At 43.7% G+C, this 13737-nt stretch overlaps 1 protein-coding gene across 3 annotated transcripts in view; it reads right to left on the bottom strand.

Moving 5' to 3' along the window:
* CRYL1 (crystallin lambda 1) overlaps positions 1–13737 on the bottom strand; it is a 97042-nt gene that overhangs the window by 22449 nt on the left and 60856 nt on the right. For all 3 annotated transcript variants that reach the window (XM_006267734.4, XM_019481971.2, XM_019481970.2), the window contains exon 6: positions 936–1041. In XM_006267734.4, coding sequence (XP_006267796.2) covers positions 936–1041 — 106 coding nt within the window. The remainder of the gene's footprint in view (positions 1–935; positions 1042–13737) is intronic.

Genomic DNA, 13737 nt, shown 5'->3' with positions numbered 1-13737 from the left:
TGCTGCACAACAGCTTCCACATGGTTCTTGACAGAACAGGGCCTTAAACCAATGGCAAGGAGGCCAAGGCAACTGGAAATCTTATCCGGCTGTAGCCTTTGTCCATCTTTGCAGCCACTGAGATTCTAACATCTTCTGCCTGCTTCACTGTTGAGCACTTGTAGACCCATGGCTGGGGGCTGGGCAGGCTTATTATTATGGCAGTGACCTATACTCACCAAGTTACAGCACTGTCAAAGGATATATGTGGCTTTTCAGGAGGGAAAGCTTTGCCATCAGCTGTCCCCACCACATCCTGGTGGTACTGCTGCCGCCTGGTCCACGGTTGTTTATTTGGCAGAGTTACCCCTGCTTAATTCATAGCTCACCTTTCCTGAAGGTTATTCCTTGATCTGCCATTTGTGCATGTGCTGCATGGCAGTACAACTCTGCCAATACAACTATACAGCTCTGCCAGGAGAAATATACTCCTGGTTAATTGATCAACTGAAGCAATTTAACCAAGGGACTGCATGTGCCACACTCAGAGCAGCCACACTTTTCCTAAGCACTGGATTAACCTAGAGCCTCTGCACACATCTGCAGAGAGTCACTCTCACATAAGCCTCTTATGAATTTCCCCTTCTTTTGCTGATCTTAAGACAGTCCTGAATCAAATGCACACTTGAAAGGGTTTGGGACAAATATTGGAAATTCCAGCTAAATTATTGGCATTTCGGCTCACATATTTAACCTGGGTTTCAGAAGAAAGATTATTCAAGATCTATCCCCTTTTATTTCATTCTAAGGCATATGATGTACCTTATAATTATGAAAAGAAAAAAAGGTAACATTGATAGTCAACCTTACATTGGCTGAATTAATACGACAATATTAGCAAAACCTTATGCAATTAAATCCTTACCTCAGAAACTTTTACATTTAAAATCACATACCTTCTGCATTGAGATGCATTGTTTCCAGTGGCCCTATAAAGGCATACCGCATTCCTAGTCCATCAGACATTACGAGGTCTAAATCAGTTGGAGATACTATTCCTTCCTAAGTGGCAGAAACAAAACAGAAAAAAATGCTCAGTAGTAACAATTTTATACAGTTTTACTTAGATATTGTATTTAGAATATAATTTACTGTAAGAGTGAAATACAAAACTGCCACAAAAAATACAGAAGTGTACAAGGCAGTCTGGCCCTTTAAGGGAGACAGGCAACTCTGGGGTAGGAGCCCTGCTGTGGGTGATTATGATTAGCTGGGAGTTAAAAGCCCAAGGGGAGACTGAGCAAGGAGCTGGGAAGGAGCAGTTTGTGGCCAGGAAGCAGCCTGGAACCTAAAAGAGCTAACTATTATAAGGCCGGAGTTACAGGGGCTTCTCCTAGTGCCTAGGGACAGATTAAGGTTTTGCTTTACTTATTTATTTGTTTGGGACAAGGATTTCTTTTGTTGTTTTTTGGGGTTGTTTTTTTTAAGGAGGACTGGCTAAGGGGCTCCCAGGGGAGCAAAGCTAGCATATGAGGCAACAGGCAAACCAACCTGCTTATGTGTGGCAGAGAATGAAGGCAGCCCTCAGCTGTTAGCCATCAGAATGGACCCCAAGGTTATGTTGAAATGGATAGAGGGGCTACATCAGCAACAAGCATTTCAGGAACAACAGCAGCTTCAGAGATAAAAACAGCAATTTCTGAAGAAGTGGCAAAGGAAGCCAGCAATGCTTTATGGCTTTATGGGGGAAAGAAGTCAATGCAGAATGCAGATGTTACTGGGGGTGGGGGGGCTGCAATGACTCCAATGCTTTATGAAGCAGCAATGCTTTTTTGTTTAGATTGCTGGAACAAGTGAAGGCCAGGACACAGATGGATACAGCTCCCCTAGCCCAGGTAGAATGAAGTGCAACGGTTATAAAAATGGTGCCTGACAAGCCCAAAGTCCACCCCATCTTCTCCAAACAGATGGTCTACTGGAGAGGTTCAACTGGACTCTGAAAGGGATGTTAAGCAACTGGAAGCCCTGGAAGTGGGATGTGTTATTCACTCTTATTTGCTAGTCTTATTTGCTATTCACAATCTGGGAATTTTTCCTAGTCATCTACAGAGTTTTTCCATCTACAGGCAGCCATGAGGAGTATTAGACTTACTGAACAAGACCTGCCAAGCACAGGACATAAAGGCCCAGATTGTCAACCAAAATGTTGTGAGGCTGCAAGAGCAACTGGACCTAGTGGAGGCCTTTGCCAAGAAGAATCACAGAGTTGCACAGTGAGCAAGAAACATTACGAGTGGCTCTAGGTCTATAAGCCCAGGCATTGGGTTGGGCTGTTGCTCCCCTCAGCAGACAGCAAATTACTCTCAAACTGGCAGGGGCCATATGAGGTCCCAAGGCGAGCTGGGGATGTGACTATGAAGTGCAGCTTATGGGATGCATAGGCAGCAGAAGGAGGGGCTAACCAGGCTTAGCCCCTCCAAACACGGGGCGACGGTAGGGCTTCCAGCAGTTGCAGCAAGGGTTGGGGAGGGGCGTGCGCACAGCGGTAAAGGAGGGAGTGGGGCTGGGGCAGGGGTAGGTGCTGCACAGCCAAGGCAGGGTGCAGAACTGAGCTGCGAGCAGCTTGTCCAGGGGACACGGCTCCTGCTGCTACACGCACCCCAGGAGGCACCAGGGGCATGTGCTCCCGGATCTGCACAGGGTGAGGGGCCTGGACTGTGCCAGGCTCTTCCTAGCTGGTGGGGAGGGAGCCTGGGCCAGGCTGTGCTCAGCAACGGTGCTAGAAGGAGGAGTTAGTGGGGGGGGCTGCAGCAACTCCAAAATTCACCATAGCCCCTCCAACCCCCCTTTCCAGCACCGCCACCGCCTGCCCCAAGCACAGCGTGGCCTAAACCCCTTGCCAGAAAGAGCCTGGCCTAGCCTGCAGCCTGCCCTCCCTCAAGTACAGATCCCAGGAACATGGCCCTCACACCCTCCTAGTCTGCATGAAGTGGCGGCAGCTGCCACTCCTCCCCTGCACCAAGCGTCCCCCCTGATGAGCCACTTACTGCTCCATCTCATGCCCTGCCCCAGCTGTGCAGGGCCTCCCCCTGCCCTAATCCTACTCCCTTCCTCACCACTGGGGGGGGAGCACATTAAGGCCCCAGCAGTGAGGGAAGGAGCAGGGCACAGGCAAGAGCAGGGGCTCGGGTGAGAGGGTCCTGCCTCCCTTCCTCAGCGCTGGGGTCTCGATCAAACTTATCCCTGTCCCAACAGCAGGAGGTCATGAACCTACTGAAAGAGTTTACAGATGTGTTTACAACCAAGCCAGAGAGAACCACCTTAATTATCTAATTAACCAACTACAGAAACAAATAAAAAAGGAAGTAAACAATATGTTAGAGATGGGCATGATTGCAGATTTGTTGAGTTGTGTTAGTACCCAAACTGGACAAAATGATCTGATTCTGCATTGACTTCTGCAAATTAAATGCAGTACAGAAATCTGACACATATCCAATGCCAAGAGTCAATGATTTAATTCAAACATCTCGGTAATTCTAAATACATATGGCTCAGTCTGACAAAAGAGTATGGGCAAATCCCCCTTGTTCCAGAATCTCACAAGCTAACTGCAGTTACAACATCTTGGAGGCTCTATCAATTTAAGACTCTCCTCTTCAGTCTCCATAGCACCTGGGTCACTTTCCAGTGCTTGACGGACAGGTTCTGAGACACGACTGTGTGTATGAAGAAGCCTACCTCAGTGACATGGCAGTGTTCACCAGTGCTTGGAAGGAACACTTTTACTGGGTTAGGGCCCTGTTACAATCACTTCAGGCTACAGGCCTGAGAGCAAATCAGATGAATCCAGCATTGGGAAATTAAGTATTTGGGGTATGTCTTAGGAATGGGAGATTAGACCCCTTGCCAACAAGGGGAAGTCCCCCATGACCAAATCTAAAATGCAGCTGAAGTTCTTTCTAGGGTTAGCCTGCTACTACCACAAGCTATCCAACAATTTTTGGCATTTACTGCCCCACTGACAGCTATGCGTCATCAGACAGTACCCAAAATAGTGAAGTGGTTACTCGCATGTGCTGAGACCTTTTGGGAGATAAAGTGAATTCTGTGTACCACCCCAATATTATACAGTCTACAGTTTTGCTGGAGGTTCATCCTATAAATGGTTGCCTCAGAGGAAGGCCTCAGAGCTGTGCTTTTGCAGGACTTTTGAGGATGGAAAACACCTGGTTCTGTATCTAAGCAAGAAACTCCTTCCTTGAGAATACAAATAGTTGGTGATTGAGAAGGAGTGTCTTGTGATTAGAAGAGTGATCAAGGCCCTCCACTATTATCTCCTCAGGATCCCCTTTACTATAGTCATGGACCATGCTCCCCTGATGTGGCTATACGTGATGAAGGAAGCCAACCCCTGGCTCACACGTTGGTACCTAGTGTTGCAGTCCTATTCACTCTATATCTGTCATCACCCTGGAGCAACACATGCCAACATCAACTTCTTGAAGGGTAGGAGAGGGACTGAATAAGGAACAATGAGTTATGTAATAAGGGGATCTGGCCCTTTAAGGGAGACAGGGAGGCCTGGGTGAAGAGCCCCGCTGTGAGGGATTAGCTGAGAGCTAGAAGCCCAAGGGGAGAAACAGCAAGAACTTGAGTTGGGAAGGAGCACTTACTTTGTGGCCAGAAAGTAGCCTAGAGCTCAGAAGAGCTTGCCACCTGGAGAAAGGTTAAGGTCTTACTTTACTCATTTATTTGTTTGGGGTAAGGACTATTGTCTGTATTACAAGTACTAACTAAGGAGTTCCCAGGGGAGCAGAGCCAGCCTACAAGGCAGCAGGCACACCAACTCGTTTACAGGGAGATTTCCAGGAAACATGTCTGTCATAACAGAACTGACTACTGTTTAGCATTAGCATTATTTAGCTAACTTAAATCTATTCCTTTTTTTTCTTTTTCATCATGTGTATAAGATTGTCATACTTCACCATTAAATTAGACTTTTGGCAAATTCAAACAAATGAGTCTCTTCTATGCTCTCACAGGCTGCTTGGGATGTATTATTTTAAAAGGGCTAATGACAGCGAAGTAGTGAAGTTGAAGTGGTGTAGCAAGATTGAGTATAAAAATGTTACCTAGTGTTCTCGCTACATTTTAATTCCCCCTAGAGTTGATGGCACTTACTGCAGAATCATATTTGCCAGAGTGGGCACATTTTTTGCTGCTGTTGGAGCCACCTCCAGCAACTGGCACCAAAAAAGGATGATTAAACACAGAACATGTATCTGCCACCTACTTCACTGGAAACTGGTTCCATCACGTATGCGATTTGCTTAGCCTCGACTTGCCCAGATTCTTGAGTTCATTGCTAACCTCAAATCTCCGAGCTGGCAGGACAGTATATGCATAATGAGGAGCCTTCCTGTGAAAAGCTCATCCCTGCAGTTACACCCACAGGGTACACTTACAAATAAGACAGCACACCTTACAGCAGGTCAGGACAAGCATATCAAAGGGGGTTTTGCACAGGTTGCATCTCCTCACACTTTTTCCTGAGATGAAGGTTTACTGTGTAAGGTTGCTTCTAGTCATCTTTCAAGATTAGAAAGACAAAACCGAACTTAGGCCATATTTTAGTTCCTCCCACCTGCTTTGGGAAGCTCCCCCCCTTCACCTCAATGGCCTTAATAACAAACTCTGTTCTTGGCTCCTGGGAAGCAAAACGTTATTTGTCTTCTATTTTTCTCTCCTAGTTCACTGTTTGAGGTAAAAGAGATTCTGTTCTCTTCCCCTGCTGGTGACTTTTTCCTTTTACCCCTTCTCAGGTGTTGAATAGACTTTGTGCCCTTTCTCTTGGCCCCACGGAAAAGAATTCTTGGATTTCTCCTTTGTAAAGTGACTGATCCTATGACAAGAGCGTAAATGCCATCAGCAGAAGTTAAGGATGCCAAGTACTTCATAGAACCAGGGTGGGCAAAATGCGGCCCATGGGCCGCATGTGGCCTGCCAGGCCATTCTATCCAGCCCACGGGGCCCCTAAAACATTTAGAAATTAATATTTACCTGCCCCTGACTGCCTGTGCCAGATGGGTTGCCAAAACTCAGTAAGTGGCCCTCTGCCCAAAATAATTGCTCGCCCCTGTCGTAGAATGAGAGCCAACAACAGCTGCCCTGTGATGAGTGTTGGGATTCTGTCACTGTTTGAGTTTCACTAACAGAAATTTCATGCAACCCCCCCACAGGGCTACAACAGTGTGCTCACCCATCACACCATCTACTGAACAAGGTGCTAACCTAGCATCTCCTCTATAAAATGCTGCCACTGACTGTGGATATCTGAACCTAGATTTCCCATGCATTAGAACAAGCCCTCACTGAGAACAGAGAAATGCAGATTTTGTCTATTTCATCTCTACTACTTTAAAAGGAACCCTGATAAAACCTAAATCCCAAATTTTAATCTGTTAGCAGATTGCATTTGGAAAATGTTCCTACATTTTGTGATGTACAAGACACACCCTCAAAAAAAGATAAATTGTGGGAAAAGTTTTTAACATAAATTTTATTTAGTTTTGGCCAACTTTTATTAAAATTATTTCAATTTTTTACATAGTTTCAGTGTATAAGACCACACCCTAATTTTAGCTTTCCTTTTTCAGGAAAAAAGTGTATTCTATACATTGGAAAATATGGTAAGTGAGCCTAGCTGATTCTATTTTACAAAGGGCTTGTTAACTCCACCAAGGCACTCTAGGAAACAGCAATAAACACAACTTCATTTTGCAGGAAGGCCTAGAGGCCTAACTAAATCATTGTTTTGACTGTGCTTGGCACAAAAGTAACATATAATGCTGAAAAGTATAATTAGATGTAACAGCAATCGTGGGACAAAGGAAGTATTATTACCTCCTTTTCACAGACAGGGAGCTGAGATGCAATGAAATAAGTTGCCCAAGATCACTCAGGAAGTCTATAGCAGAGGTAGGAACAGAATGAAGGCCTTTTGAGTCCCATGGCACAACATTAGAGGGCCTCTTTGGCTATGTTGGCAGAGCCCTCTAGTGGTAATGCAGCATCTGCCGGCTGAAGGAGTTCTGTGGGCATAACTACACCATCTCCACAAATGGCATAACCTAGGGGAAAGATTATTCTATCAGCACAGCCATATACATATCATGGGATTTGCTGGCATAAGTATGTTGGATAGGAGTATGATTTTTAAAAAAATGAATCCCTCTTTGCCCTCATAGCTTTGCTGGCAAAACTTGATTGTATAGACCAAGCCCCAGACTAGTACCAGAATCACATGCCATCCTTCAGTTCTAGAGCACAGTGGAAACACATTTCAAAATTAAACCTTTATTAAGCACTTACAATGGGCAATAGAAATTCTGCATTTTGCAACCTAGGGAAATTACCTGTAGCCATTTTAAACAGCCCAAAACAGTGTGTGTTAATGGAAGATGACTTTAGACGCAAATGTAACAAATGGCAATGGGATAACGAAATATGGAGTTTTGATTAATTAAAAGGTTTTTATATTTTTAATTAAAAATCACTGAGATAATGTTTTTACTCCAGCATCAGTGAGGTTTCTCAGAACAGCTCTGAATCTCTATAAATTATTTTTCAAATAAGAAATAAATCAAATCTCTCTGATGCCTTAGATATAGCAGTTCTGATGCTGACTTCTATAGAGCAACAATATTGACATCATGGAACTACTGCTCTGTTCACAGTCCATATCCTCCACAGACTTTGTGACCAAAAGCTGAACCTAAAGACAAGTCTCATCCAGTTAAAAACGTTGAAAACAGAGCAAGATGGCTTTTCAGTGAGATGCATGACAGATTCCTTCTGTTAAGCTGTTATATTACCTTAGTAAAAAACCCAGTTGTACACAGGAAAATTATTTTCTTCCCTGCTGCCAAACAGAGCTTCTTAAAGGAAGTCTTTTGACTCTTAGATTTATCTCTTCTCCAGAGAACAAAGACAAACAAATAAGGAACCTGCATTTCCTCCTTGAGAAATAATCCTGCTACCACATATGTTGAAGAGATTTTAAGCAAGTGGAATGACTCAGCAGGGTGAGGGACTGTAATCAGCAAGATATTTTCTGAATGACTGGTGTTTACAGCAAGAAACTCCCAACCCAGTCCCATAATGCTTGGGTGTGGAGCGCACACTTCCCAAAGACATACTCTGCCTCTGCTCTGCTGAGCACTGATGCCAAGGGAAGATGAAGTCAAGCTATACTTAACTTCCCATTCTCCTGGAGCTAGTAGTGAGCCTGCGTCATGTGGCTTCAACTGGCAATGGGCTAGTTTGATTCCACTTTCACCAGAATCTCTAATTCTCAGGTCTTTTGCTCCATCCTCAACCTTTAGGCTGCTTCTGACACTATTAATTAGATCCTCCCTGTTTAAATGTTAAGCTCCTTATGCTGCCACTGTCCTCTCACAAGTCAACTCTGACCTCTTTAAGTTTCTTCAGTGTCTCAGTACAGAAAGGGTCATTCTTTCTCCTCACAGGACTTGTGAAGGTCTCACAGCATTGTACCTTAGATCCCCAGATCCTCTCTCTGCAACACTTTCCTTCCCCTGTGAATCTGATACATTTTCATGGCTTTTACCACCATGTTTACACCTATAATTTACAATTCTGCCTTCATACCCCTCCATTCCACCACATCCAGCCTCATATCTTTGACAGAAGCTTAACCTCTACATGGCCAAAACTCAATCTTGTATTTACTTTCAGACCATACCAACTATTCTCTTTGTTGACATAATCACCATCCTCCTGGTCATTCAGGCCTGTACCCATGAGTTATGCTTGTTTCCATCCTCTCTGGTCCCAAATGAATGGGCTATGTCCAAATCTACTGTTTCTTCCCCCATATTCAAGATCCAGTCCTTTCTCTCTGAACATCACTTTTGGACCTGATCACCTCTCATCTTGACTACTCAAAGATCCTCATCTGCTTTCCCATAATCTATTACTTTCATCAAATCCATCCAAAACATGGTCGCTATGACTGTCTTTCTGTCCACTCATCCTGAGCATGTTACTCTTCTGCTTGGTCCCTCCAATCACTCCCCATTTCCCATTTCATCTCAATGAAGCATCTTTATCTTGAAGGCTCTGTACCACTCTTATTACTTACTCTTCTACTGCATTGCTCCTCCTTCTACCTACTTCCACCACAACACTAACTTCAAATATCTATTTGTCTATTTCTCCCACAGGCATCTCTGAACCACTGTTTCTTGCCCTACATTTGTCATGGAATAGCTTTCCAAACAAATCAGTAAAACCACTACCTTGAATCTGGGTAACTCTATCAAACAGTTAAAATAATAATTGTCATTACAGAAGTACACTCTTGCCAGTACTCAAGGAATGCCAAGCTAGTCATTTGAGATGGGCAAGGGACAGAGCTCAGGGAGTGAGGCCAGTACACCTGGTTGCTATGATCTAACCCACAGTCACAAATACTGGTCTGTATTTGTGAAAGGCAGTAACAAAAGACCAAACAAGGAGCTTGCCAGTTCTTCCTTTCTTTTCGTTTTGGCATCAGACACTAGAAAACTCATTTTTAAACAGAAAATACAATGAAACTGCCCCATGGGCTGATGGAGAGAAAAAATACAGAATCCTAAGAAATATATCCAACTTCTAAATGGTTCTAACTGGGAGTTCTACTGCTTCTGGAAATATAGTGAGATTAGGTCACAGAAAAAAAGTTGTTATTTCTCCTCACAACCTCTGTGATTATATTATACAATTTGTTCCCAAATACCAATATGGGATCCAAAATAAAATTTCTTCCAAGTAAGTTCTTGGCTATTGAGCAATGGAAGGAGTACAGTCCTGGACACCCCAAAAAGAGACCAAACTGTCTCAAATCTCATATTGTAATAAATGTTTCTGCCTGTCATACCAGGAAGATGGCATGCCCCATAACTCTACTAAATATATCTTGAACAAGAAAGACAGAGCCCAGTTGCTTGATTTGAAGAGTTTCTTTTGCAGTACAACCCCATGCTACTATATAAAGGAACTGTTAGTTATACAAAATGAGAGATGTGCATGGTATTTTACTGATGAATAAAACTGATGAGTTCCTGTCCCAAATTTAAATTAGGCATAACACTGCAAGAGATGACAATGAAGAAAGAATAAAGTTTGTGCTCAGGAGAGATTTTTGTGTTAGGTGTATTGTTTCAGATTCATTTAATTAGTTCCTTTATTAAAAAAATAAAAGTAATTTAACATTGCAATTTGGGGATAGGGTCTGGGATAAAGACCCAGGTGGAGGTCACTGAAATCAGGCTCTTCTGTTTCACCTTCCCACAATAACCCTCTCGATTTCATGGTGACTTGAATTTTAGATGTGTTTAATGTTACATAAAAGCTGCATCTATAAAAACCTCAACAAAAATTTTAAGTTTGCTAGACTAGCAATACTTCTGTGTTAACCTCTCATAAAAGGCTCCCAAATGGTAAGGTGTGTAAAAAAAAGGCAGACAGACAACTGGAGCTTGAATCTTACAGAACAAATATGGCAAAAATACACCAGAGATTTTCAAAGGACCATTGTGAATAAATCTGGAGCCTGGGAAGTAATAGATACTGAAGAGCTATTGTTACAAATGCTTGGCTTGAGAATTACCATGACCCATAGGACCTATCAGAAACGGACTTTTTACAGCCTGGAAATGGCCTACATCTCTTCATTTAGAGCTGACATATTACAAATCAACTCCCTATGGCAGTCTTGCCTCAGAGTGGCATTTGGGATTTTTTGGAAACTGTCCTTTATATTTATTAATAAAGATACAGCTTTTGAATCTAAGTTCTAATCTATACTAAATCAGGTTTTCTTAATAAAATTATACATACATGTACCTGCATGCCCCAGATTAGACACACCTTATACCATCAAACATGTGCTTCTGCCAGTGCAACTTATCTTCTTTAGTGAGAACATATGCATATAAGTACTTTATTGTTGGTGTAACTATGTGTGCAGTAACACCTTGGCTAGTATAAAGATGGCAAAAAAATGGTCCCCCAACCAGCATTACTGGTTCCTAGGAAATGATCTGAACAGAAACTTGGACCTAACCTCACATCCCAACAGAGGCTGCATCCTCACTGGCTGGGAAGACAAACTATCCATTTTAAAGTTTTGGACTTAATAACATTTTGCGGACCATTAACATGTTCTTCAGGTTAACTCAAGACCCTAGTTGACATGAAGTAGCAGTCTAGGTATGAATCTGGCTGTGACTACCATAGTATCTAAACCCTCTGTATACTACCAACTGACAGGAATTTTGACAGAGTACATACACTCTATCAACAATGGATAACTTATATACTCAAGCACCAAACACACTCATAAACAAGCCAATTCCATACATACTCACTTTTATAGGCAGGTCAGTGAAACTACTGCCCCTCATCTGCTGCTATAAAGTCAGTTATACCTCAAAATGTGCAGTATTAGTTTACTGTGGGCTACAAATGTTGCCCACAGAATTCTAAACTTGTAGTTCCTTTGGAGAGCCGTTAATCATTGTAAAAGGGATTCAGTCTGTGCTAATCCTTTCCACAAAAGTGCTGTTGGAGAACTACTTTGGCCACAGATATAGTCTAATAAAGAAATTTGCATGGTAACACTGAGCATTGCCTCTGTACTATTAACTGCTCTCCAGTGATGTGCTATCTAGGGATTAAGTGTGAGAAGCACTGAACTTTGCATTTGATAATCTGAAACAATTACTATAAGAAAGGGGTAAAATCAGCTAATTGTTATGGGAATCAGGAAAAACATGTGCATATAAGACAGGGGTGGGCAAGATGCGGCCTGCAGGCCAGATGCGGCTCGCCAGGCTGTTCTATCCGGCCCGCGGGGCCCCTAAAAAATTTAGAAAATTAATATTTATCTGCCTCTGGCTGCCTGTCACGCGGCCCTCAATGGCTTGCCAAAACTCAGTAAGCGGCCCTCCGCCCAAAATAATTGCCTGCCCCGATATAAGAAGCGCCATACTGAGTCATCTAGCCCACCACAGGTCCATCTAGACCAGTTGCCCATTTCTTACAAGGGCCATAAGTAGATGCTAAAGGAGAAGAATGTTTAGGCAAGACCTATCCAAATTTACCTGTTTCCTTGCCATCTTCCCTTAAAGCTTCCAGCATTCAGTCCTAATTGGTAGGTGCATGACATACCCCATTTTGTTTTTTATTCCATTCTTAATAATTCCTGACATTCTATTTGCTTTTTTGACTGTTGCTGAACAGTAGGCTGATTTTCTTGGATAACTATTTACTGTGGGCATTTTTACACATGCAAGCACCGCAGCATCGGGTGACTTTAAAAGCGCCCAGTGCTGCGATGCTTATACTTGTATAAGTAGAGAAATGCACATCAGTGTTGAGAACATGGTGGCAGCGTGCTTTTGAATTAAAACACAAAGAAGGTGCTTGTAGCAGGACACTAAGGTGTGTCTGCTCCTTAGGGCTGAAGCAAGCTGGCCAGGGAGCTCTGCAGGCTAAGTACAGCTCCACAACTATGCGCTGCTGGGGTAACAACCTAAGGAGGTAATTGAGCAGCACCTGATGGAGCCACATGACCAGAAGGAGGCAGGGTTTGGGGCACATAAGCCCAGGGCTGGAGCATACAGATACTCTCTCTTTCTGCCTGTTGAAGCTATTTGAGACCTGGTATTGCCTGCTTGGTGATCCAAGTGCTGCATGATTCCAGGGAGTCTCCCAGGTACTTAGGTTAGGGCATGTTGCCCTGAGATGGAAGTCTGTCCCCTTAAATGGACACAGCATTGTTGGCATTGCTAGTGTTTCAATCATAGCCCAGGGGCTTATGCTCTTATTACAGTTTGCTCCTGGAGGATTGGGATGAGGCTCTTTGGGGAGGTTTTGGAGGCCTAATTAGTGCCTGGAGAGGGGGCACAGCGAGCCCATAGCGCTAGAAGGGCGCAGCTGAGGCGGTGCAGCCAGCCCATAGTGCCAGAAGGGTGCAGCCAAGGGGGCGCAGAGCCAGGCTCCTGGGAGAGAGGCGCAGGTGCTAGAGAACTCTGCCTGTGCAGTTCAGAGACAGGAGCCAGAAAGCTCAGCACCAGGGAGTCTATAGAGTTGATGACAGTAATAACACCTGCAAGGCTTGGGACATGTTACACGGAGGTCAGTGTGTACAGAGGCCCTTGTCTGCAGGGCCTGGTAATGAGCAGCCTCCCACCTTAGGAACACCTCTAATATTTGTTACCATCCAGGCATGGCAGGTGGGCAAAATGAGTGGTCAGCCCTGAGACAGGCATGCAATCAGTGTGGTGACTTGGCCCTGAGTTGGCCAGCCTTTTACAGTGCTTTAGTTCAAAAGTACACCGCTGCTATTTTCCACGTGCTGGTGCACATTTCAACTGCATGTGATACAGTGCAGTGCACATCAGCTTGTGTGCAGAGCACACTCAATTAACCAAGTTTGCTCTGAAGTGGCGGATCTCTGGTGTGTATGTGTATATATGTGTATAAATGCCCAATAATTCCAAGATATTTCTTGCATAATAACAACTAATACAGAGCCCATCATTGTGTGTATGTGCATCTTGGGTTATTCTTTCCCATATGCACCAACTTGGAATCTGCCATTTTGTAGCCCATTCATTCAATTTTATGAGATCCTCCTGCAAACAGATCTCACAGTCAGCTTTATTTAACAGCTAAATAATTTGGTAT

This window comes from Alligator mississippiensis, chromosome 1 (genome assembly GCF_030867095.1).
Source record: "Alligator mississippiensis isolate rAllMis1 chromosome 1, rAllMis1, whole genome shotgun sequence".
Lineage (NCBI taxonomy): Eukaryota > Metazoa > Chordata > Crocodylia > Alligatoridae > Alligator > Alligator mississippiensis.
The sequence above is the reverse complement of the archived record's forward strand: the minus strand, read 5'-3'. Positions and strand labels throughout refer to the sequence as shown.